Source organism: Mastomys coucha, unplaced genomic scaffold, assembly GCF_008632895.1.
Source record: "Mastomys coucha isolate ucsf_1 unplaced genomic scaffold, UCSF_Mcou_1 pScaffold4, whole genome shotgun sequence".
NCBI classification, from domain to species: Eukaryota; Metazoa; Chordata; class Mammalia; order Rodentia; family Muridae; genus Mastomys; species Mastomys coucha.
The window spans coordinates 48353396-48375896 of NW_022196910.1; the positions used below are offsets into that span (position 1 = coordinate 48353396).

At 44.5% G+C, this 22501-nt stretch overlaps 1 protein-coding gene across 3 annotated transcripts in view; it reads right to left on the reverse strand.

Moving 5' to 3' along the window:
* Tbc1d30 (TBC1 domain family member 30) overlaps positions 1–22501 on the reverse strand; it is an 81234-nt gene that overhangs the window by 1746 nt on the left and 56987 nt on the right. For all 3 annotated transcript variants that reach the window (XM_031349638.1, XM_031349637.1, XM_031349639.1), the window contains 5 exons: positions 22091–22259; positions 17501–17606; positions 7222–7334; positions 3636–3775; positions 1478–1684 (listed from right to left, as the gene is read on the reverse strand). In XM_031349638.1, coding sequence (XP_031205498.1) covers positions 1478–1684; positions 3636–3775; positions 7222–7334; positions 17501–17606; positions 22091–22259 — 735 coding nt within the window. The remainder of the gene's footprint in view (positions 1–1477; positions 1685–3635; positions 3776–7221; positions 7335–17500; positions 17607–22090; positions 22260–22501) is intronic.

The following is a 22501-nucleotide window of genomic DNA, read 5'->3' on the forward strand; positions in this document are numbered from 1 at the left end:
ACCCTGGTGTGACTACTCACAATCACTGCAAACCCTGGACAAACATTAACCTGTTAACCCTGCCTGGAAGATTGACGGACAAAGTGAAGAATTGTGTGGGCCAGTGTTTTGAAAGCTAAAACGTTGTCATCGTGAGTTTCTTTTATGATTGCTTTTTTACTGATTCAAAGTGGAGTAAGAACCTTCAAGATTTCCCTATTTTTTTCTGGTGTTTTTTCCAAGTTTTTTTTTTTCAGTTTTTGTCCAAGATCAGTCACATGCTCTGAAGTCATATGCTGAATTTATGTTTTTTTGTGAACTCTGGACAGGCAGCATTTTCATTAGGGGCAGGAGACTCACCCCTGAATCAGCATACATTAAACCACAAGGTGGATTGTTCCCTGTGATTTGGGGGATTATAAAGAGGAAAAGAAGCTTGACAATCCTTGGAAAAGAGCGTTTTCACCGAATGACGGTTGCTCTCCTCATACAGGCCCGAGACTCTGGAGCTAGCTTATCAGTGAGACATAAGATTTCATTTTTCCATCTCCCACCTTCCGTGGTCACAGTACCTGTTAAATTACTATCTGACTTAACTTATGAATGTACAGATGACCACATCCCATTTTCAAATGCTTACATTTCTTCCTGCTTATTTGTTTGCATGTGCATGTTCACACAAATGCAGATATATGTGGGCCACAGCATCCACTCAGAGGCCAAAGACCAGCTTTCTGAGTCATTCCCATGTAGGACTGGGGACTGAACTCAGATCATGGGGCCTGTGCAAAAACACTTCCACCCTCTGTCCTCTCACCAGCCCACAGGCTTGAATTTCTAAGATTTCTCAGGTCCAAGGATTGTATCGCTTAGCAACATTTTAATCATTTGTAAATCCCTCTTGGCAAGCACACACAGTAAATAGGATATGATACCATCCACAGCCTGCTCCTCGGGACCTAAGAAGAACCCAAGGTCCTGTTCTTCTTTAGATCCTGATAAAATAAAGTTGAAAATGAGGTTCTAGGTAGGCTACTGTCAGACACCAGCGTGTGATTACGATGGCTAATCTTCACTGTCAACTAGTCTCGGAGTCCCCTGGGAGACACCTCTGAGCGTATTCGTGAGATGTCTAGAGAGGTTCCCTGAGGAAGGAAGGCCCACCCTGAACATGAGTAGCCTCATCCCTTGGGGTCTTGGACTGAATAAAAAAGGAAGAAAGATAAAGAGCTGAGTACCCGCACTCACCTCTCTCTGCTCCCTGACTGCAGGCGCAGCATGACAGCTGCTTCCCATTCCTGCTGCCCCCCACCCCCTACAGCCCCTCTCACCACCTTGCATTCCCCTCCATGATGGACTGTGAGCCATCCTATGAGACAAAGTGATCCTTTGCTTTGCTTATGTGGGGTATCTGCCACAGCAATGTGAATTCTGAGGCCATCCTAGGGTCCCTGTACACTCTGGGATGGAGTTCACACTGATGGAAGCATCCCCTTACCTGCCCTTATGTACACCTGATGGAGCTGCTGCTGCTGCTTCTTCTTAATTCGAGAGTACTGCCGCTTCAGGGCGTTGATGTCCGTGGTCATCCGCTCCATCATCATACTGTTGAAGGCTGCGTGGTACTCACTTCGACAGGAATTGATGGCTCCTGGGCTCAGTTCTGCGATGTTGTTTGATCTCAGGGTCTGTCCCTCAGTCACTTCTGTACCCAGGGGAGGAACAAAGTCAGCAGAAGGGACCTGAGCAACTGGGAACCGACTACCCTACAGCTGGTCTTAACCGGCAAGAAATTCTAAACTAGGAAACAATCCTCTGGATTTACCCGGTACTGGCTTTGATTTGCTTCTGCACTCCCCAGTGAGCCTGTGGGTCTGAAAAGAGCCCTGTGGCTCACTGATTTTGTGGGCACTTTTTTCATGATGTAGACGTAGGATCAGCTATCTCCAATTAAAAATCAATACCACTTCCTAAAAAGCCCTCAGAAAAATATAGTACCAAGAGGTCCCACAATAGCTATTGTATGAGCATCCTCACGTCTGCATAGGAATGTATTAACCATTTGTAGACATTTTCACACATTTTTTAAAAAAGCAATACCTTTTATAAATGTATGAGACTTGGACCACTGTGCCACAAGAAGCAGATCCTTTGGCGCACTTAACAAGCATTCTCTGAATGTCTGGGATGGGTGTTCTGTTTGATACAGTCTCTGACCCTGTGACATCTACAATGAGCCAAACTGTTTCCCTTAAGTAAAATCAAGATCACACCCAAGTACCAGAAACCCTTGCTCTGGTGAGTGTGTACGTTCACAGGATGCCTAGATGAGAACAGAAAATCAGACTTCTCTAAAGCACTGCATGAAACTGAGCCTGGGAACCAATGAAAGACAGCAATTTCAGCTCAGCTAATATCTGCTAGGAACATCTCCAGAGAAAATCTGGGCATCTTGTAAATTTACTGCATGTGTTACTGAAAATTACTTCTCTAAAGGGAAGAGAATTCAAAGAATGAATAAGTTGAACAAAATCACTAAAAAGCACTATTTATGAGAAGTGATGTCAACCCTGGTCTATAATTGCACAGAAAGAAAAACTGACCAGAGGCCAAGACCATAGACTCAAAAACCCTTAGCACTGGGCCTGGGAGATGGATGGGTCAGTGGTTAGGAGCAGTTGCTCCGCAATGATAAAGAATTTAGACCTCAGAACCCATTATGTAGCTCAGCAACCCACAAAAACCTGTAACTCCAGCACCAAAAGATCTAACAACCTCTTCTGGCCTCTGTGTGTATACAAACAAGTATCCACACACATACGTACATAGGCACCCAAACATGTACATTCACAAACATCGGTAAATCATTAAAAGTAAGAAGGGCCAATAAAAAGATACATAGCAAAATAATGAATTATTCTTAAAAAAAAAACAAACTTTCACATTGGGGCTGAAGAGATGGCTCAGAGGTTAAGAGCACCGGCTGTTCTTCCAGTGGTCCTGAGTTCAATTCCCAGCATGCATATGGTGGCTCACAACCATCTGTAATGGGATCTGATGCCCTCTTCTAGTGTGCAGACATACATACAGGGAGAGTGTCCTGAGGACTGGCCGTGCTTTGTGCATGCTAGGCAAACACAGTACCAACTGAGTTACATTTTGAGATTTCACCTGTTAAAGACTGGGTTCATGTATAGAAATTCATTGAGTCGTATACACTTTGGGTCTGGTTAATTCTGGTGTATGTTTTTATTTATGCCAAAGTTTTCTTTTTTATAATAAAGTTTGTAAAATTATAAGAAGTTCCACTGGGGAGTGGGGAAGGCTGGGTTCACACTGCTGTATGTGTGTGTGTGTGTGTGTGTGCATGTCTGTGATACATACTCTTCTCTCATCTTTTAAAACAAGCTTTGAAATGTATGAAACAAATGTATGAAAATGCTACATGTATGTATAAGACTGTATACATAATAAACAAATCTCTTAAAAAAAACGTGAACATTAATAATTGATTCCATGTCTAAACACCTAAAAGCTGAATTCAGACAAGAAAGGGAATAGAAGGCATTGCAGAAATCAAAGGAACCTTGTCAGGTAGATTCTAGCAGTTTGAGAGAACCAACTCTTATCAAGATCTGAATGAGGTCTCTCCTTACCTTTAATCTGCTTTTGGTACTTCTGCAGTTCAGGTGCCAGGAGCCCACTGAGTGGTCCAAGGCACCCCACAGCACTAGCGACAGCATCCTCATCATCTGGGCCATTCTCATCATCACTATCTCTGGCCTTACTGTGTCGCCTTGGAAAACGTAAAGGAAGGAAAATAAATAGTAAAAATATTAATTTTTTTTAAAGGAATAGAGTCACAGGACTTAAATGGTGTGTGTGGGTATATGTGTGTGTGTGAGTCTCTCTGTATGCGTGTGTGTACGTGTGTATGTGTGTACGTGTGTGTGTGTGTGTGTGTGTGTGTGTGTGTGAGTGAGTGAGAGAGAGAGAGAGAGAGAGAGAGAGAGATCTGTAAATTTTCCGTTCTTCTTCTCTGCCAACATTTTCCTGGTTCTTGTCTCATGTAATTGCCATAGGTTAACTTTAGTAGAAGTTTTTTTAATATTCTCTATTTACCTATGTATAGATAAAGTGATATAACTGGATTTTTATATAAATCTGACTATATATATCTGTACCCTTAATCACACAAAAAAAGATTTCAATATTTTACATAGAGCTCCCTTGATCTTTTTCATAGCTTCATTAAATCTACACAGCCCATGTTCATGAACTGCTAAGGATGACCACCTAAGTGGTTTCCAGTTTTATCCTAGGACAAAAATTATAATGTGTTTTGCATATGCAAAAATAAATCTTGGGGGGAATTTCTATGTAGAATTGCTGAGTGAAGGGAAACACACATCAGTATTTGGGGCAAACACTACCAGATTGTCCCCAAGCCTGAATAACCTCTAATCCACAATATATAAGCGTATCTGTCTTCATGCACAGTCTTATCCAGTGGAGGACCTTGCATACAACACCACCAAACTGTCAGGAAGATATGCCCAAAGCAGCATGACTGTTACAGGAACGACCAACCACGTTCTGATTGGATTTGAAACATGCTCTACAGAAAGGAAGTTATGCCTGCTGCTGTAAATGTAGGCAAAGCCTATGGCTGGGGAGGTCACAGGCCCCGAGGGGCAGGAGGACCTACTACTGTCGTTTTGTTAAGTGGTCACACTGTCAAAGCTTTCTAAATGTTTATGTTTATGCTCACAGATGTGTGCTATTCTTTTTTTTTTTTTTTTTTTTTTTTTTTTTTTTTTTTTTGGTTTTCTGAGACAGGGTTTCTCTGTGTAGCCCTGGCTGTCCTGGAGCTCACTTTGTAGACCAGGCTGGCCTCGAACTCAGAAATCTGCTTGCTAGGATTAAAGGTGTGCACCACCACCGCCCAGCCATGTGTGCTATTCTTAACCAAGGTCAGAGACGGTTCATTTTACTGTGGGCAGCAATTAATGTGGAAATCCCAAACTGTTCTAAGTACTCAGAAGAAGTGACTTCTGGGTGTTCAAGTCAAAACTTGGGGACAGAACAAATTGGGACAGAAAAAAAAATTAAGCGCTGGAGCTCTGGAAGATGGGAGGGGCGCTGGAGGATAGAAGGGGAGTTGCAGGATGGGAGGGGCGCTGGAGGATGGAGGGGTGCTGTGAAATGCTGCTGGCCTCTGGACATGAGGTGGCCATTGCATCCATGAGCTCACAGCAGCTGTGGCTCCCTGCACAAGGTCAAGCCAGTCCAAATTCCTGCATAGGTGTAGGAGGAGCTCATGAGGTCCCCATCCCATGCCGAGGAACTACTGGCCCCTAATGAGTGCTGGAGCACGGAGAGGCATTTTTCTTCTGTCATGTAGTCACTGGCTGCCATTGCTCAGATGGCTAGCCCCACACCCATGTGCATATGGTCACAAACCAAACTCAGAGAGGGACCAAAAAAGAGAGGCCATTACACTGGGAGGGGACTTTTGGCTGCCAATGGGAGCTCGAGGAGGGAGGGAGAGGTAGATAAGATTAAAACACACACACACACACACACACACACACACACACACACACAAATATATATATATATGAAGGAAATCCTGACAGTAAATAAAAATGTATTTTTAGAAAGCTATCAGAAGGTAAATATTTAACCTGATTCAAACACTGCACATTGTTACACATGAAATGGAACTCCATTTTAAAAAAAAAAAAAGTGTCTTCACAGCCTTACCAACAGAGGACATCACCAAGCATATGGATGTACGCCCCTTGGACAGGTGAACACAGGCCAGAATACAAAAGAGGATCTATTGTTTTAAGCTGCATTTCTTCTAGTGCTAATAGGGTTGCCCTACCTGCTTGTCCTCATGCTTTGATTAGCACGGTGGCCATCTTTGATTAATTTTTAGGAAGTCTATATATTAGAGAGATCAGTCTCTATTTTGCAGAAGTTAAAAAATGTATTTCTGCAAATGTTTTTGAGTCTGCTATAGAGGATCTGTTCTTTTCTGGTTTAGATCGTGTAAGAAATTATTTTAGGGCTGGCGAGATGGCTCAGCAGGTAAGAGCATTGACTGCTCTTCCAAGGTCCTGAGTTCGGATCCCAGCAACCACATGGTGGCTCACAACCACCCGTAATGAGATCAGATGCCCTCTTCTGGTGCATCTGAAGACAGCTGCAGTAAATTGTGCCTGAGCAAGCGGGGCATCTATACAGCTATAGTGTACTCATACACATAAAATAAATAAAAAATAAATCTTTTTTAAAAAGACATTATTTTAATGTATTTAAATCTAATACTTTTCCCTCCATTTCTGAACTGTTTAGTCAGTTACTGAGTCTTCCTCCACTCCAAAGAAATGGGGGAAGGGGAAGGGGGAGGGGGGGTTGAGAGGGAGAGAAGGGATGGGGAAGAGGGGATACTTCACATTTTCTTTTAAGTATTTCTTTTTCTATCTTTATTTATTTATTTATTTATTTGCCACTTAACATTTTAATCCAAATGGAATTCATCCAGATATGTGGTGTGAGGTCCGGCTCTTTCCTATTTCACTGGGTCATGGCCACTGATTTTCTCTGTATTTTCCCATCCTAGATCCTCTATATACTTGTCTATGTGAGTGCACATGTGTGCATGTGTGTGTTGGGGGCTTCTTACCTTTTGTAAAGAGTATTCCAAATCAGCTCATTCACTAATTGGTACACAAGTTTCACACTGTTTAAATTTCTGAGATCTTAAGTATTTTACATCTTTAAATGAGCTGCAGGTTTGTTATGTTTTCCTTCAGTTCATGTCCCAATTTGTTTGGAAAGCATACTTTGAAGAGCTCTCTTGAATCTGTCTATAAACCTTTGGAAAGGAGTCATTCAGATTTTTAAGTACCAAGTTAGTTTGCATATATTTGAGGGCTTAATAAATATTAACTTACAATAACAAGTATTGAAATATTAAGTCTTTCCATACCTAACCCTTTGGAGACTTGAGGCCCCAGGGAGTGGGGAGGTTTAGTGGAGGGGGAGGAAGAGAAGGAGCATCCTCTTGGAGACAGGGGGAAGGAGGAATGGGATGAGGAACTGTGGGAGGGTAGACCAGGAGGGGGACAATGACTGGACTGTAAAAAAAAAAAAAAAAAAAAAAGGAAAGTAATTAAAAAAAAAAGATATTAAGTCTTCCATCATGTAATCAAGAAGAAAAAAAAAACTTACCCAGAAACTGAAGTGGGCTTAATTGTGGCTGGAAATGGCGTAATGTTGTAGGTATACTTTTCCCTCAACTCTGCCAACTGCGGAAAAGGGAACGGGGCCATCGAGTAAACTGTCTGGAAAACAAAAGCAAACCCACCAAGTCTCAGATGGTGACTAAGGACCCTCATCGTCCCAAATTGAAGGTGATAAAAGTTCCAGTAGGCTGAGGCCAGAGAGACAGATATTGCTCCTTACAGGGCCACTGGGAGAGACACCATCTACTTTGGAGACAGACAGAAGTGTGAGGCAGGGATGGGGATGTAGCTTGGTCTGGAGAGTGCTTGCCTAGTAGGTCCAGAGTTCAGTCCCCAGTACCACATAAACATAGTGTGGTGGGACATGACCAGTGCCCAAGAGGGAGACAAGAATGTCAGAAGTTCATCCTTGGCTAAGTGGTGCATTAATGGCCAGGCAAGGCTACATGAGATCCTGTCTAAATAAACTAAAACCCAGGAATACTGTAGATAGGTTACTATCTCTAAGCCTTGTACAAAGTACTCTAAAATCTGAAACATGTAGAGTACCAAATTCATGTCTAAAAAAGAAACAAAAAGAAAATCCATATCTGACTCATGTAATGGGTTACAGATAGAACATAAATATACTCAAAATATGGTATAATACTACCTTTAGATACATGTCATACAAGGTTCCCTATTTTCCCAGCACCCACACAAGCAGCTCACAACAGCCTGTAACCCAGTTCCAGGGGCTCCAACACCACCTTTTGGCCTCCGTGGACCCCAGGCATGTGCACAGTGAACTTACGTTCAAGTGGGCAAAGACTCACCCTTATAAAATAAACATAATTGAATGAATCTATTTAGACTATATCTGCTGATGGCCCTTTCCAAGGAAACTACTTTTAAGTGGTTTTTCCATTTCAGCCAGACCTCTGGGGCTGAGGGGATGCATGGGAAGGAAGGAGAGGGCTCTGAACAGTGTGTGACTGGTTCAGCTGGGTCTCTTCATCATTTGATAACTCTATGGACAGTTCACTGCAGTTTTGATGCATCTGTCCCTCCGACTGTGAACTTCATGCTGTCCACCTGTATACTTTATATACCTTTATATACCAGTTCAAGGTCTCAAACAAGCAACCATAGGCAACTGTCCCTTCTCTTCCATGCTTTATTCTTATTGTGCAAAGCTACATAGCCTATGGGGCACACCAACATTGTTTTTAAGGGTGCACCTCCCATACGCTCCATCCATGATGAGCCACAAGGCTGAGATGCAATATAAATTTAGCAACACTACACAACTCTCCCCACACCCGAATAAGAAAAAGAAGAGACAGAAGGCTGCTTCTCATTAGCATGGTATGTGAGATGATCAGTCCCCAGCCATTCTGGGCTTCCATTCTTAGTCTGGAAAATGTGGGGTGTGAAACCCAGGGTGACAATTCCCTCCAGCAGGAGGTGGGTAGTTAAAACCAGGGAAGTGTGCATGGGGTGTGCATGGAGTGTGCACGTGTCAGTGCTTGGATTCTTAACCTGGACGGTGTTAGTGTAGATTTTGTGATACATGCTTAACATACTACATGCCTGAAGTGCTTTATATAATTATATTAATAGTGGATTGTCATGTTTGATCTCACAAAGGTAGCCAGTGGGCTCATTCCCAGTGCAGAATTCTCTCTTTGCTCCTCATGCTCTTTTGAAAGTGTGGAGATATATTCTTGGCACCCTAACTTTGGACCTAAGGAAGTTCCTCCTCTCAGATGTCAGTCAGGGAGGAGTAGAGTCAACTGTAGCTGATACCACACACACCAAATGCCATCCCAGGACTGAGTCAAGAATCACCTGACCATGTCAATTATGTACAGTTTTGCCTTTAACAACTGAAGAACTTGATTCAAACAGTTAAGAGATTCACATCATTTATATTTTGCCTTAAAAGATTCCCCCCAACACACACGGGCACACACGTGCGAACACGCACACACACACACACATATGCACACACACACACACACACACACACATACACACACACACAAACATACCTGCAGCAAGCAGGAGAGCTGGCTCTGGGGTCAGAAGAGTGGGAGAGCTGGCTCTGCCCCTCACCCACTGCAGCAGCTGGGAGAGCGGACCCTGCGTTTTGCCTGAGCAGCACAGTAGAGCTGAGTTCCCTGGTGGTGGGAACAAGGGTGAGCCAGCCCTGAGAAAGCTGGCCTTGCAACTTGTCTGCCATGCAGTGGAGTGGATGAGGGAGAGATGCCCTCCCTTCTCCTACCCCCCTGCTAGAGAACTGACCCCTGGATCATGGGGTCATAGCATGGGAGAACTAGATCTGTCCGCTCTCAGGTTAGCCCAGCTCCTCCTCTGGTATGAGCACAGATGGCCTGGCTCTGCCCCTTATTGGCTTGCAGCATTGACTGAGCTAGCTGGGGCAGCACTGGAAAGCTCACCCTGGTGCTGTGGGTGTGGGAGAGCTGGTGGGATGACCAGCTCAGACACCTCTCGGGCCCAGATCCAGGGCTTTGAGTTGGCCCACCCCAACATCTACCCAATCAATAAATTGCTGGAACTTGTGAAGGGGCAGTCCTACAGATCCAAAACTACACACTCTGCATGGCATAGAGCAACAACAGGTTATCCAAAAGGAGTCCCAAGAGGGGTCCCAGTGAGGGTCCAGTATTGATGGTGTGGCAGAAGCCGATTCGCAAGCAAAGAAGTGTGGACAAAAGGATATACTGTGGGACACACTTTGACTACAGCTTTCACAATGAGATTTTTTTTTAAGAGGAAGGTTGCAAGGATAGAGGGTGGGTACAAGGTAGAGAGATGAGTGGGATTGGGGTGAATGCTGTGAAATTCACAAAGAACCAATAAAAAGGATAAAAAAAAGATTTTCCCCTTAAAAATGTGATTACTGGGGTTAACAATTTCAAATTTTTTTTAAAGATTAATCTAGATGTTTCACTAAAGACTAAAAACTTGGACACTGGCTGAGGAGTTGCCCATGTTTTACTTTAGTCAGTTTCCTAATCAGGAATTGCGGTGCCCCCTGTTCCAGCTTTGGATGAACAGTAGCTACTTGATGCTCTCAACCTGCCCCCATCCTGCCCGGGGCAGGTGGCTGTGCTCCAATCATGCATAATCAGAACCACTAACAGGAAAGTGCCTGACCAAAAAGAACAGGGAGTCTGCTGGGTTTGCGGCTCCCTGGCAGGCTGTGGCTCCCTTGCTCCCTCCTTCCTCTGCTGTTTATTTCTGGTTAGTACCTCAAAGCAGCCATTTGCACCCTGAAATAAGCTCACCCACAATCTTCACGTGGACAATGTGTGTGAAGGTCTCACATGTCTGAAAGCACATTTGTCCCATGAGCATGAGCATGCCTGGTTCTTTACCCAGAGCCCTGGATACATGGAACACTCCAGCATCCAAGTTATAGATTACAACAGATTCCAAGTGAGGCCTTTCACTAACCCTCTTAGAGTCTTCATGCAGTACAGTAATAGAATCTTAGGACAGAATTGATACATAATTTAGCTCCATGCCCCTCCTCATCCCAGAGGAAGCCCTCTGGAGCGTCACCAACAGATGGCCTCAAAGGCACTGACTGAATGCTTCCAGCTATGGGTATACAGTGCTGTGCTGGGCAGATGGCTTCAGTTTTTGACAGAACTAATTGATCAAACATTGTCCTTCTATTGAACAAGCATCGACATCCTTGACATTTCCAATCTGTGGCTGGGGTTAGGGGGGTTGAGTAGAGTGGTTAGTGTGCTGAGCCTGTTCTATGGCATGTGACAGGTACCTCCAGATTAATTCACCATTCCCAAACAAGGTGAGGTGTTCAAAACACCTACGGCCCTTGTAATAATCCTCCTTCCATGGTCCTTAAGGAATTTACCACAGATACTGTCTGGAATCTACCGTGTCGATCCAGATACCTTACTTCACTGGCACACTTCAATCACCCATCTAATACTATGGATTAAGGAAAATCAGAAGGGCTGGAAAGATAGCTCTGCCAGTAAAAGTGCTTACCACTAAGCTTGAGTTCAATCCCCAGGACCCACTTGGCAGAAGGAGAGAACCGACTCTGGCAAGTTTCCTCTGACCTCTACATATGCACTGTGGCACATGTATATCAGCTAATACACAGACATGCACACATATACACATAGAGAGAGACAGACAAACAGAAAGACAGAGAGACATACACAATAAATAAACACATACATAATAAAAATTTTAAAGTGTATACTAGTGGCCATTGCAGAATTAATGGAAAGTAATGTGGTCTATGCGGGGAAGAGAGGCACGGCCCAGTCTCTTTGTTTGTGTAGTGTTTAGAAAGCACTAGAAAAATTCCAAACGGGAGAATCCTTTGCCTCCTCTTCAGCTCAGAAATAAAGGCCTTCTACTCAGCCAGCTCATGTAGTTCACATGAAAAAGAGCGAATAACAAACAGAAAGTGGCTTGGGAGGGCATTTGCCATTTCTCTAGTTGATGCCAAGGAAAACCTCGTCTCTTTCCTCTCTGAACTACTAGTGTGTATTTAAATAGATGTTTATCTTTAGTCCCTGCTGAAAAGAAATTATGTTTCCTTTTCCATTATTGATGTGTTTTATGAGAAACATGGAGGAGGAGTAAGGCATAAAATTAGGCCTAGTTCATCTTCCCTCACATGACAGGAGGAGCACTGCTTGTGAGTCTTGCAGACCATCCAGAGCCTACAGTTTTCCCTCTAAGTTCTCAGAAGGCGGGATTAAAAAGTCATTTCTTTTTAAGTCAATGACTAGTTACAAGCTCAAACTCCGGCACAGCTTTCCTTCCTTCTGGCCACATTTAAACTCTCTGTGAACTGATAGGTGGCTTATTCTTCTAAGGACTTCACTGTTAGAAAGACATCTTTAGAATAAGGTATAGGGTTGTCAGGAAAAGCATTTATTAGGGACACGGGTCTCAGTCCTGGGTCAGCTACTAAACAAACAAGCAGTTAGCAAACTGCTCACATTCCAGCCCCTAGTTTCCTCTCTAGGATATAAGAGAATTACATCCTGGGCTTCTTTCAAGCCAGTGTTTTTCTAAGTGGTCTAGAACCAGCTGCATCAGAAACACCCACTGGCCAACATCTGCACTGAATACATTTCTGAGATGTTTCTCACACAGGGTTTGCTTTGAAAGCAATCTCCTTCCAACCCAATGTTCTATGACTCTGTCTCCCTAAGCAACCAACTCCATGCTTAGCACATCCTGATCACTATAGAGAACACAACACAAGATCCCTTTCATTCAAGAGCCTATGTCTTTCTTAGAAGGTTCACCCACTTCACAAAATTGCAAACAATACCCAGTAGTCTGCTGATAGAAAATCAATTGCTGAACATTTTTTAGTACCAGAGATGCACCCCCAGAGGAGGTGCCATCACTAAGGGCTGAGTTAACAGAAAAGAGGCAGAGAACACAGGTGGACTAGTGCAACTGTCCTGACAGAGCATCAGCAGGACTGCAGCCCATAGAGGCCTGGGCAAGGACAGAATTATGGTGTGAGTAAGAGAGCGAGCCAGCTGGGGAGCAGCGCAGAGGACCACAGAGAAGGGACAGGGAAGCCCACAGGGCTGTCTGGAAACAAACCCACTTTCCTCCCTCATAAACACTGCTTTCTCGTAAGCCAGGAACTCAGGGTTGCTCACATCTCCCCATTTTTCTCCTTCACCCCATACCATGTCCACGACCTCACCTAGTAGGTTTCACTTTGTGCATGACATCTCTGTCCCATTCCAGTCCTCACCCTCCATGGCCTCCCCACAGGTCTTCCTGGTGTCGGGTCAAACTTTCCAAATCTATGCTTCACAGCTTTCCAAACAGAAAACACAACTCAGGCCATTTCCTCCTGCCCTTGAAAATCTTTTAGATGGACAGCTCCTGTTTCTCCCTTAGCAGAGAGCCAAAGGGACCCAGGAAGCATAGCCTCTGACTGAGAGACAGAGCCCAGGCTCCTGCACTGGCTGCAGTCTCCCACATCCCAATCCCTGAAGGCCACCCCTCACCCAAGAGCATCAGCTCTGCCCTCTGGGTTCTGCTGCTCCCTGGCCACTGCTAAGATACAAAGTAATTACATTTGGTTTTCAAGTTAGCAAGGGGGTAGGTAGACTTGGTCATCTTCAATGTCAATTTGGCTGGATTTAAAATCACTTATGAGACACATCTCTGGACATGTCCACAAGAATGTTTTTAGAGAGTATTTATCTGAGGAAGGAAAGTCTACCCTGAATATAAACATCACTATTCGGGAGCTGGAATCCTAAACTGAAAAAAAACAAAAAAAAAAACAAAAACAAAACAAAACAAAACAAAAAGCCCTCACTGAGGCCAGACACCCTTGTCTCTGTTCAGTGGTTTTCCCAAATGTGAGGAACTCCAGCTGTGTCTTGCCACCACCATGAACTCTGCCTGCCTGGCCACAATGTGCCTTCTAAACTCTGACGCACAGGAAGCTTTCTCTTACGTTGCTTTTTTGCAGTATCTGTCACAGCAATAGGAAAAGTTAACTCTAACAGGGACCAGCTAGCTGTCCATCACTTCTGCACTGGTGCCTTCAACACATACTTCCCTTTGTTTGCCTCTCTGTTGCTGTGATAAGTATCATAGTCAAACCCAACCGAGTCAATCCCACTTGGTTTTAAATAGCCACAGGTAGTTATGAATACCATATAGGGATAGAATAATTTGGATAACTTGTCTGATCTAAGTGGGCTGCTTGTATCATTATCAATTGGCTCTGAAAATATTGTGTGGGCATCTTGTGAATTGAGAATTTATTGATACTTAAATCTGACTTGTTAATTATAAGCTTCTAGAGTTTTGTTTCTACCAGGTTGCTGAGTGTTGTGTGGGGTGGACAGTCACTGTGTGGGGCTGACATGGCAGTGAAGGGAACTCGGTAGCTCCAGCCCCTCTGGAGAGTTAGTGGGCAGAGAGTAGCTGGATGGAGCATGGGAACTTGGCAGTTCATTTTTTAAATATTTCCCACAACATACAGGCCTGTCTCAACAACAACAACAACAACAACAAAAGTAACATTCACTGCGGTGCATCACTATCTTCCAATCAAAGTTGCCACCATCTTCTGGAGTTTAGCTGGTCCTACTGATAATAGATCATCACAGCTGGGATTGTTGACCATCATAGAAGGAGAGGGCAGGGAGGGCCATAAGACCCTGGCTTAGCATCCAGCCACCCTTCCCAACCAGGTGTGTGCTGACCTAATTACATGTGGCCTCAGAGTCTTTGGGAAGGGTTGGGTGTACAGGGGAGGAATGAGTAGGAGGGAATTCTGTCTATGCAGCCATGCTGGGTGTAGACCTTCCAGAGATGCTGCTTTCAGGTCACCTATGCTCTACCCATACCCCCCAACCATGCTCTGTAACTTGCCTTATAAACTCACTGGTTTGCTGAGGTGAACTTTGGCAGGCTCAAACTTTGCTTTTTCATCGGAACACCGTGAGAAGTGGATATTACCTAGACCCAGCTCCCCAGGAGAAAATTCTCAGAGAGAAGGTTCCCATCCATAGGACAATATAACAACCATCAAAGCTAGAAGAGGATGAGAACTCTGACAGCAAAGTGTAGACTGCGTCAGCTCAGAGACCATGAGAGAGTCATCATCAATGAGCATTGTTAACTCAGCAAATACTGACAGAAAATGAAGAAAAAAAAAAACATGGACTCTCAATAAACGTTTGTTTCATGAATTAATAAACTCTCCTGTAGCAGGAACAGCGGGACAACCTCTATGTAAATGCAAGGGACTGCACAGGTGCAAAAGCATCTCTTGCAGGAGGACCTAATTGAGAACTGCCTGAGAGACCAAGTATTACTGGTGCAGACAATGCCAGCCAATCAAGAACTGCTGTTTAGAAGAGATGCTTTCTTGGGACCAATGGGTGTGGGTGGAGGGTATTAAAGGAGCTTGCTCAGATGAGCTTGCTGTAGTGTTTCTCACCTGCTTCCAGAATCTGTGTCATTGACTCTGCGCCACCTCACCCCAACTTCCAAGGGCAGGTAGGGTTGGGCAGCCAGCAGTCCAGGGCACAGGCAGCATTCTCTGAGCAACTTTCCTTAAGAACAAAATGCTAAGCACAGGCCATGTCCTCAAGGAACTTGCAACGTTACCAGGAAATAAGACGGCCACAATAGAATGAGGTCGAAGCTCTCGTGTGAGGTACAAAGGAAAGCATGAAGTGAACACTGTTCTCTGAGATGATGAGGGGAACTTCATGAAGCACAGAGGGTTCCTGGGGGAAGACGTGTGGGGTCAAGAGAAGCAGGGCTGGTCAAGAGGGCAGCAGACTTGAGGGGGAATGTTTCCAGGCAATGGTTCAAGTGTGGAAAACAGTTTGATCCAACATGACAAGGACAGGGTACAAAAGGAACGGTCAGCCACTCTACCCGAAATGAGGAGCATCAAGAGCATGAGATGAGTTCTGTAGGCTATGAGAAGCCCTTGGCGTTCAATAGGTGAGAAAGAAGGGCTTGTCTCTCTCCAGATCCTGCTTTGAGCACATGATTCTAGCAGTTTTGTAGGATTTAAAGGATTTTGTGCATGGGAAATTTCGGGTATGGAACAGGACTACAGAACAATCTCAATAAAAGACACTTATAATTAAGATGAATAAGAGAGATGTCTCAGTGGTTAAGAGCACTGACTGCTCTTCCAGAGGTCCTGAGATCAATTCCCAGCAACAAAATGGTGACTCACAACCATCTGTAATGGGATCTGACGCCCTCTTCTTGTGTATCCAAAGACAGCTACCATGTACTCATATAGGTAAAATAAATAAATTTTTTTAAAAAGGAGGGCTAAAATCAGAATGACCAGGATGTGTGATAAAGGCTAGAATCAGAAGCCAGCTGTCAGACCAGACATTTCCTCTTTTGAAACAGGAAGAAAGGGGAGAGGGTTGAGATTTGACAGAGCACTGACATTCAGATATAAATGCCCATGAAAGTTACATCAGACTCTCAGTGTTCCCAGTAAATCTGACAGGTTCGGCCAGGAGCAGGAGTTCCTAAGAAGGAGCTGGGGTACCAGGTGTGAGTAGAGGGGTGATGCTCATTTCTACATTGGTGCCTAAGTCTTATAGTCCATTGGCTGAATCCCAGTCCCCAAAATGGCCACAGGCAAGACACCCAACTTGAAGGTGAAACCAAGAGAAAGAAGAAATAGCCAAGAAAAAAAAAGAAAACGAATCCCAAGGGTAGCTTTGGATGCAATCCACGACTGATCTGGGACAAAAAAGGGAAGATGGAAGGAATTAGAAGGGACCAAAGGGACTGGAAGGGAATGAGGAGGATAAAATGGTGTCCCAGAACCTAATGACAAAACTTGCCAAAAAGATAACCAAACCCCTCCTGCCTCTCACGTTGGCACTTGTAGTTACCACACAGTACCATCAGTTGAAGGAACCTAAACCAAGGTTAATCTCCATTCCAAACCTAGTAACTCTTTCCCCTTATAAACACTTCAGCCATAAGTTACCCTTCAAAAGTCTCAGAAGTAGGGCCAGCAGCATGGTTTGGCAGGTAAGGGGCTTGCCACACTAGCCTGACAAGCTTGCAACTCTCAGTGGAAGGAGAGAAACAACTCTTGGGAATTGCCCTCTGGCCTCCACAATGATGGCATGGTATGCCCATGTCTGCACTCACACACACCAAACAACAAATAAAGATGTCTTTAAATCTCAGACTTGGATTCACAATAAGCACTGATGATTTTTTTTTCACCTTATACCTAAGCATATTTTAGGCAGTAAATCCCATTCATTTCCTCCTTTTTCTTGTGACAAAGGTTCTTATTGAATTATGCCCATGGCTTGGTGGGGTCATCTGCCTTGGTTGCATGTGCAAGTTCCTACAGGAACTTAGAAGAGTAGACTGCCAGCTGACCTTGCTTTGCAAAACAAAGGATGGGTTCTGTGGGCTTTCCCTATATAAACACAGTACTGAACATACTTGGAGCCTTGATCAGAACCTTGTCTTGGCTTAATTCTTCTCTTGCCCCCCCACCTCTTTCATTTATAGCCCCCCTTTCAGGTAAACCCAGTTTGTCCTTGGCTACTGGATGGCTACAAAATTTTATAAGTAGACTCTTGGCTACTGGAAAAGCTAAGTCAGAAGACTGGCTTATATGTTTCCCCAAGGCCAGGTCTCAGAACAACATCAATTGTCATTCCTTGGTCCTGGGCTTCCCATCCCAGACTGCCCAGGCTGCCACTCACCTGCATGAGTTCATGGCTCTGCAGGAGATCATGCTCCAGCATCTCCTGGGTAAGACGCCCCATGGTGCCGTAGAATTCATCTGCTGTTTCACAACATTCTATCTGCCTAGATGAGAAAAAAAAAAGAGCAAAAAAAGGCCTCAATGGGGGTGTTCATGCTGCATAATGGGTCCAAAGGCTGCCTCTTAACATCAGTAAAGTCCTGGGTCACTCTCACAGTACAGTCTGCTGTGGAGCAAAGACCAAAATTACCAAGGGCAAGGTGGTCATGCTCATCCATTCCTGTTGTACCAACGACTAGGAAGGCTGACGCAGGAGGATCATTAGAGCATAAGAGTTTGAGACCAACCAGGGAAACACAAAAAGAACTAATTAAAAAAATACAAAGACAAAACAAAACCAACAGCAGATGTGATTTTGAGGTAGTCATTATGGAATGAGTTCCCATCTCCTCTGCATGGTTCACATTACCTCACAGCCCCAAAGGGTGTGTTTATTCTTCCCATGAGGTACGCTCTGTGCATCAAAACACACACCAGTGACCAGAAATCAGAACCACAAAATTGGGAACTGGAAGCAATGACCCCCTGTAGAAATAATTACTTGGATTTAATCTGCAGAGATGCTGTGAATAGACTAAATCCAAACCACAGTAAGCTAAGCAGACTACGGGGAACGTTACATCCTGTCTACAGACTGTCTCCACAGGCTGCGCTGATTCCTCAGGAAAGCAGCTGTCACCTGGGAACCTATGGCACTGCTGAGTTTTTAATCCACCTTCTAAAGAGGAAGAGGGATAACATAAAATGCTTCTGACTGAGCTGTCACAAAGGTTTTTGTAGTTAGACAATCCTGTTTGCCTACCAACCATAAGGCTTGTTTTGATGGTCACTAATGTTGGGCAATTTCCATGCAGTCTTTCAAAACACAAATGTAATGGGAAGATCCCAGGCTCAAGTCCCCCACTACCCCTGACCACTGTGTAAACAAGAAAGTGAAATACAGTGAGAAAGTTGCATTACAATATGCAGCAGGGCAGGTGGACATGAGGAGAAATGGCTACTCTCACCATGGGGTAAAAGAGAGGGAAAATACTTAAGATATGCTTTTTAAAAAATGCTCTGTGTGTGGCTGAAGAGATGGCTCGGAGGTTTAGAGTTCAATGGACACCAACCCACATGGTGGCTCACAACCATCTGTAATGGGATCTGGTGCCCTCTTCTGGCATGCAGGCATATATGCAGGGAGTACACAATAAATGTGGTGTTTTGTTTTTGTTGTTTGTTTGTTTGTTTAATGCTCTAGAAGAAGCATTGAAAGACCTGATATAGAAGACGGCAGGCCTGTCTGGGGAACCTCTTGCTACTGAGTGAGACCAACTGACATTCATGGAAGGGAAGTCATTGCACAGCCAGAGGGAGCCTTTGAGAGTCAAGGCCAAGAGTTGGGGACAGCAGATTGCAAAGACCCTATCGGCCCTTCTGAGCTTCTTCAGGACACAAGTGACCCAGAGGTTTTTAACAGGGAGTGGCCCTTGGCAAGGTTGGTTTAGAGGTGGCTTGGCATGTTTGGGCACAGTTAGGAAGACAATGTGAGGTAGTGAGGGAGTGTGCCAACGTGGGAGTCATAAGAGAAAGACAGATAAAAGGAAAGGAAATGAGCTGGTCAAGAATACAAAATGGTTCTGCTGAGTGGAAGGGAGAAAGGTAACCAGAGGGGCCCCACAGACAGTATAAGGCACAGTGCTGTCCAGTTATTCAGACCTGAGGCTACCTACGCATGGTGGATGTCTTCCAAGCGTTACATCTGTGGGGAAGCTTTACAGGCACTGGAGTCCAAAGCTCCAGGCACAAGTCCCAGCTCTGCTTCTCATTAGCTGCGTGACTGTGAACGAGTTAATTAACCTCCTCCGATAATTTTCTCACTTGAAAAGACAGGGAGGGACAATCTCCTCTGCTCTGTGGGGTTATTGAGAGAACCAAATGAGATAATATACTCAAACTGCCTAACGTAATGACAGGCACTGTCTGCACTAGATGGATGCTGGTGGCCTCTCCTTGCTCCTCACAAGCCGCAAGCTGAATAGCTGTATAATTATCCTGAGCAAAGTCCCTGAAACATTTATAATTCATAAACAAGAGCCATTTCTGAGCAGGGGATTTGCATAATGAAAAGCATAAATTCTAGAGCCAGGACGCCCTGGTTCAGCACAGTGTTTCTCACTTACTAAACTAGTGATTTCAGGCAGCTCATTGAACTCTGTGCTTCAGCTACAGTGGCAGTAAAAGGAAGGTGGTGGCTCAGCAGTTAAAAGTGCTTTCTGAATTCAGTCCCCATGACCTATCTCAAGTGACCCACAACTGCCATAATTCCAGATCTAAGAGATTCTAGCACCCTGTCTGACATCCCTGAGCATCTGCACACACACAAGACATATACACTCACATACATATACACTCATACATACACATATATGTGCACACTCATATATATACATACACACTCATACATATACACACTCATAGACATACATACACTCATATACACACTCATACACATACACTCAAACACATACACATGTATGTATGCATGCACACATACTCATACACAGACATACACATGTGTAAATATAATAAATGATATAATAAATAAATAATAAAATGAAGATGGTAAAAGAACAACCCATGTAGGATGATGGAAAGCGTTAATGAGCTAACACATACTCATGCAGAGTGCTCTGCATGAGAACACACATGCAGAGCACTCGTACAGAGCACTCATGAAGAGCACTCATGCACAGCACTCATGAAGAGCACACATGCACAGCCACATGCACAGCACACATGCATAGCACACATGCACAGCACGCACAGAGAGAACACATGCAGAGCACACATGCCCAGCACACACACACAGAGCACACATGCCCAGCACACACACAGAGCACACACGCAGAGCATATATGCAGAGCACACATGCTGCCCACTTGGAGCACTCCATGAGTGCCGGCTCTTACTAAAGCAATGATTTCACCAGTGCTACTGGCGAAATCCCGCTACTGCCTAGGAATAAATTCTGGTGTGACAGGAAGTGAGCAGAGGGGAGGAGTAGGACCCCCTTCTGCTCCTGCCTCATCACTGAGGACTAACAGGAAGCGGCTAGCACTGACCCATCATACGGTACACACCTCCTCGAATGCTATAGACAGTTATGCAGTTGTGGGCAGCACACTCAGAAAGCCTACACCGGAGAGTGCGGAGAGCAGAGCATCCTGGGAGAAACAGGAAAGGCAAGGAAACTGCACCAAAAGCCTCACAGACGCGGACTTCCTGACTCATCTGTCTGGAAACCACCATCCAGTAAAAGATGACAGCTGTGTGACACTTACAAATACATACATTGATGAGTTCTTAAACCTACGAATTGATAGCTGCCGGATCTCTCCTGTTTAAAAACTGCATTCCACAAACAAGTTATAAATAAAAAGGCTAGCTAAAAACTTTTAAAATGGAGCAGGCAAGATGGCTCAGTGGAAAAAGGAGCCTGCTGCCAAGCCTGACAACTTGAACTCCATCCTCAGAAGCCGGATGGTAGAAGAAAAGAACCAACTACTGCACATTGTCTCCTACCCGACATACACAAGCCATGGCACCCATGCATATGAACGTGTATGAAAATTACACACTTGAACCAGTGTAATTTTACAAACATTTAAAACACTGCCAATGGCTTGTTAGTTAGTTGTCATGGCTACCTACTCAAGTTATTCACTGGAAATCTCCCCACTTCTTAAGTTGACTATAAATGAGCAGAGACATGCCATTTTTCTCACCCGCTACTACCAGGGACAGGAAGTAAATTTTGGTTGGTTTTATGTTCTGGCAGAACCAGATTTTAACATCTTGGTGATTCCTCATGATAGAAAGGAAGCATCTTATATTGTACTATGACTGTACGGGCACAGGTACACCTTCTCCTACCGACTGTACAGGCACAGGTACACCTTCTCCTACCGACCGTACAGGCATAGATACACTTTGTGCAGGGAACTCTCATTTAATTTTATCACAGATCTAAAGTCAGAACAAAGTAAATAATAAAGATTCATAAATAATAAGAGCCAAGTGTGGTGATGTACACATATAGTCCCAGCTCTTGGGAGGGAGTAGCTGGGAGGTCATGAGGTAAAGGTCATCCTCCACTTTCTAGTGACTCAAAGCGAGCCTACACTGGATAATACTCAACCTCAAAGAAAGAAGAAAACGAAATGATCTCAACTGCAGTATGCACCAGCAAACCTCTCTATTTCTTCCCAAATACAGCAGTTTCTTCTCTAAGTCCCCTTTCCTCTTCCACAGGTGTGGACCCAAAGCCTCTGCTGAGGAAGAGGCCAGATACAGAGGAGAGGAGCCTGGAAGAAGTTTGCTGGTCAGTTTCTGAACAGATTCCCTTTCTCCCAGAGAAACCAAGGAGCCAGCTGCGGTTTGTGGGGGCCACAGTTCACCCCAGCTCGTAGCCTGCTGTCTCACACTTTGCTCTGAGGAGCCCAAAGGCAGCTAACAGCAGCGGACAGAAGAGACAATCACTCACTCTCCCAGCTTTGCCCAGATAGCCAGCGACACCCTCAGGATGATCTCTGAACCTTCAAAGAACACTGAGTCCCAGATCTTCAGAACCGTGTGGTTCGGGAGGCACGTGGCAAACAACGTGAGGAACCACTGCATCGTGAAGACGTTGGTGAGTGGGGGCTCGTATCCACCTGAAACACAGAAAGGGCACAGAAGTCCTAGAGAGTGGAAATGTGTAAGATGTACCACGCCCACACAAAGAGTGCTGCTTCCTGGCTGCCTTCTTTGTATCCCCTAATGGTTTTCTTCCTTTTCCCCTCCAGTGTTTCTAGAGGAAACATTTTTAATAGAAAGCTCCAGGACATGAGAGTCATAAATTCTTTGCCAAACTCCACAAGTTTTTACCTGAACTAGATCTGGCTGTACTTATTGA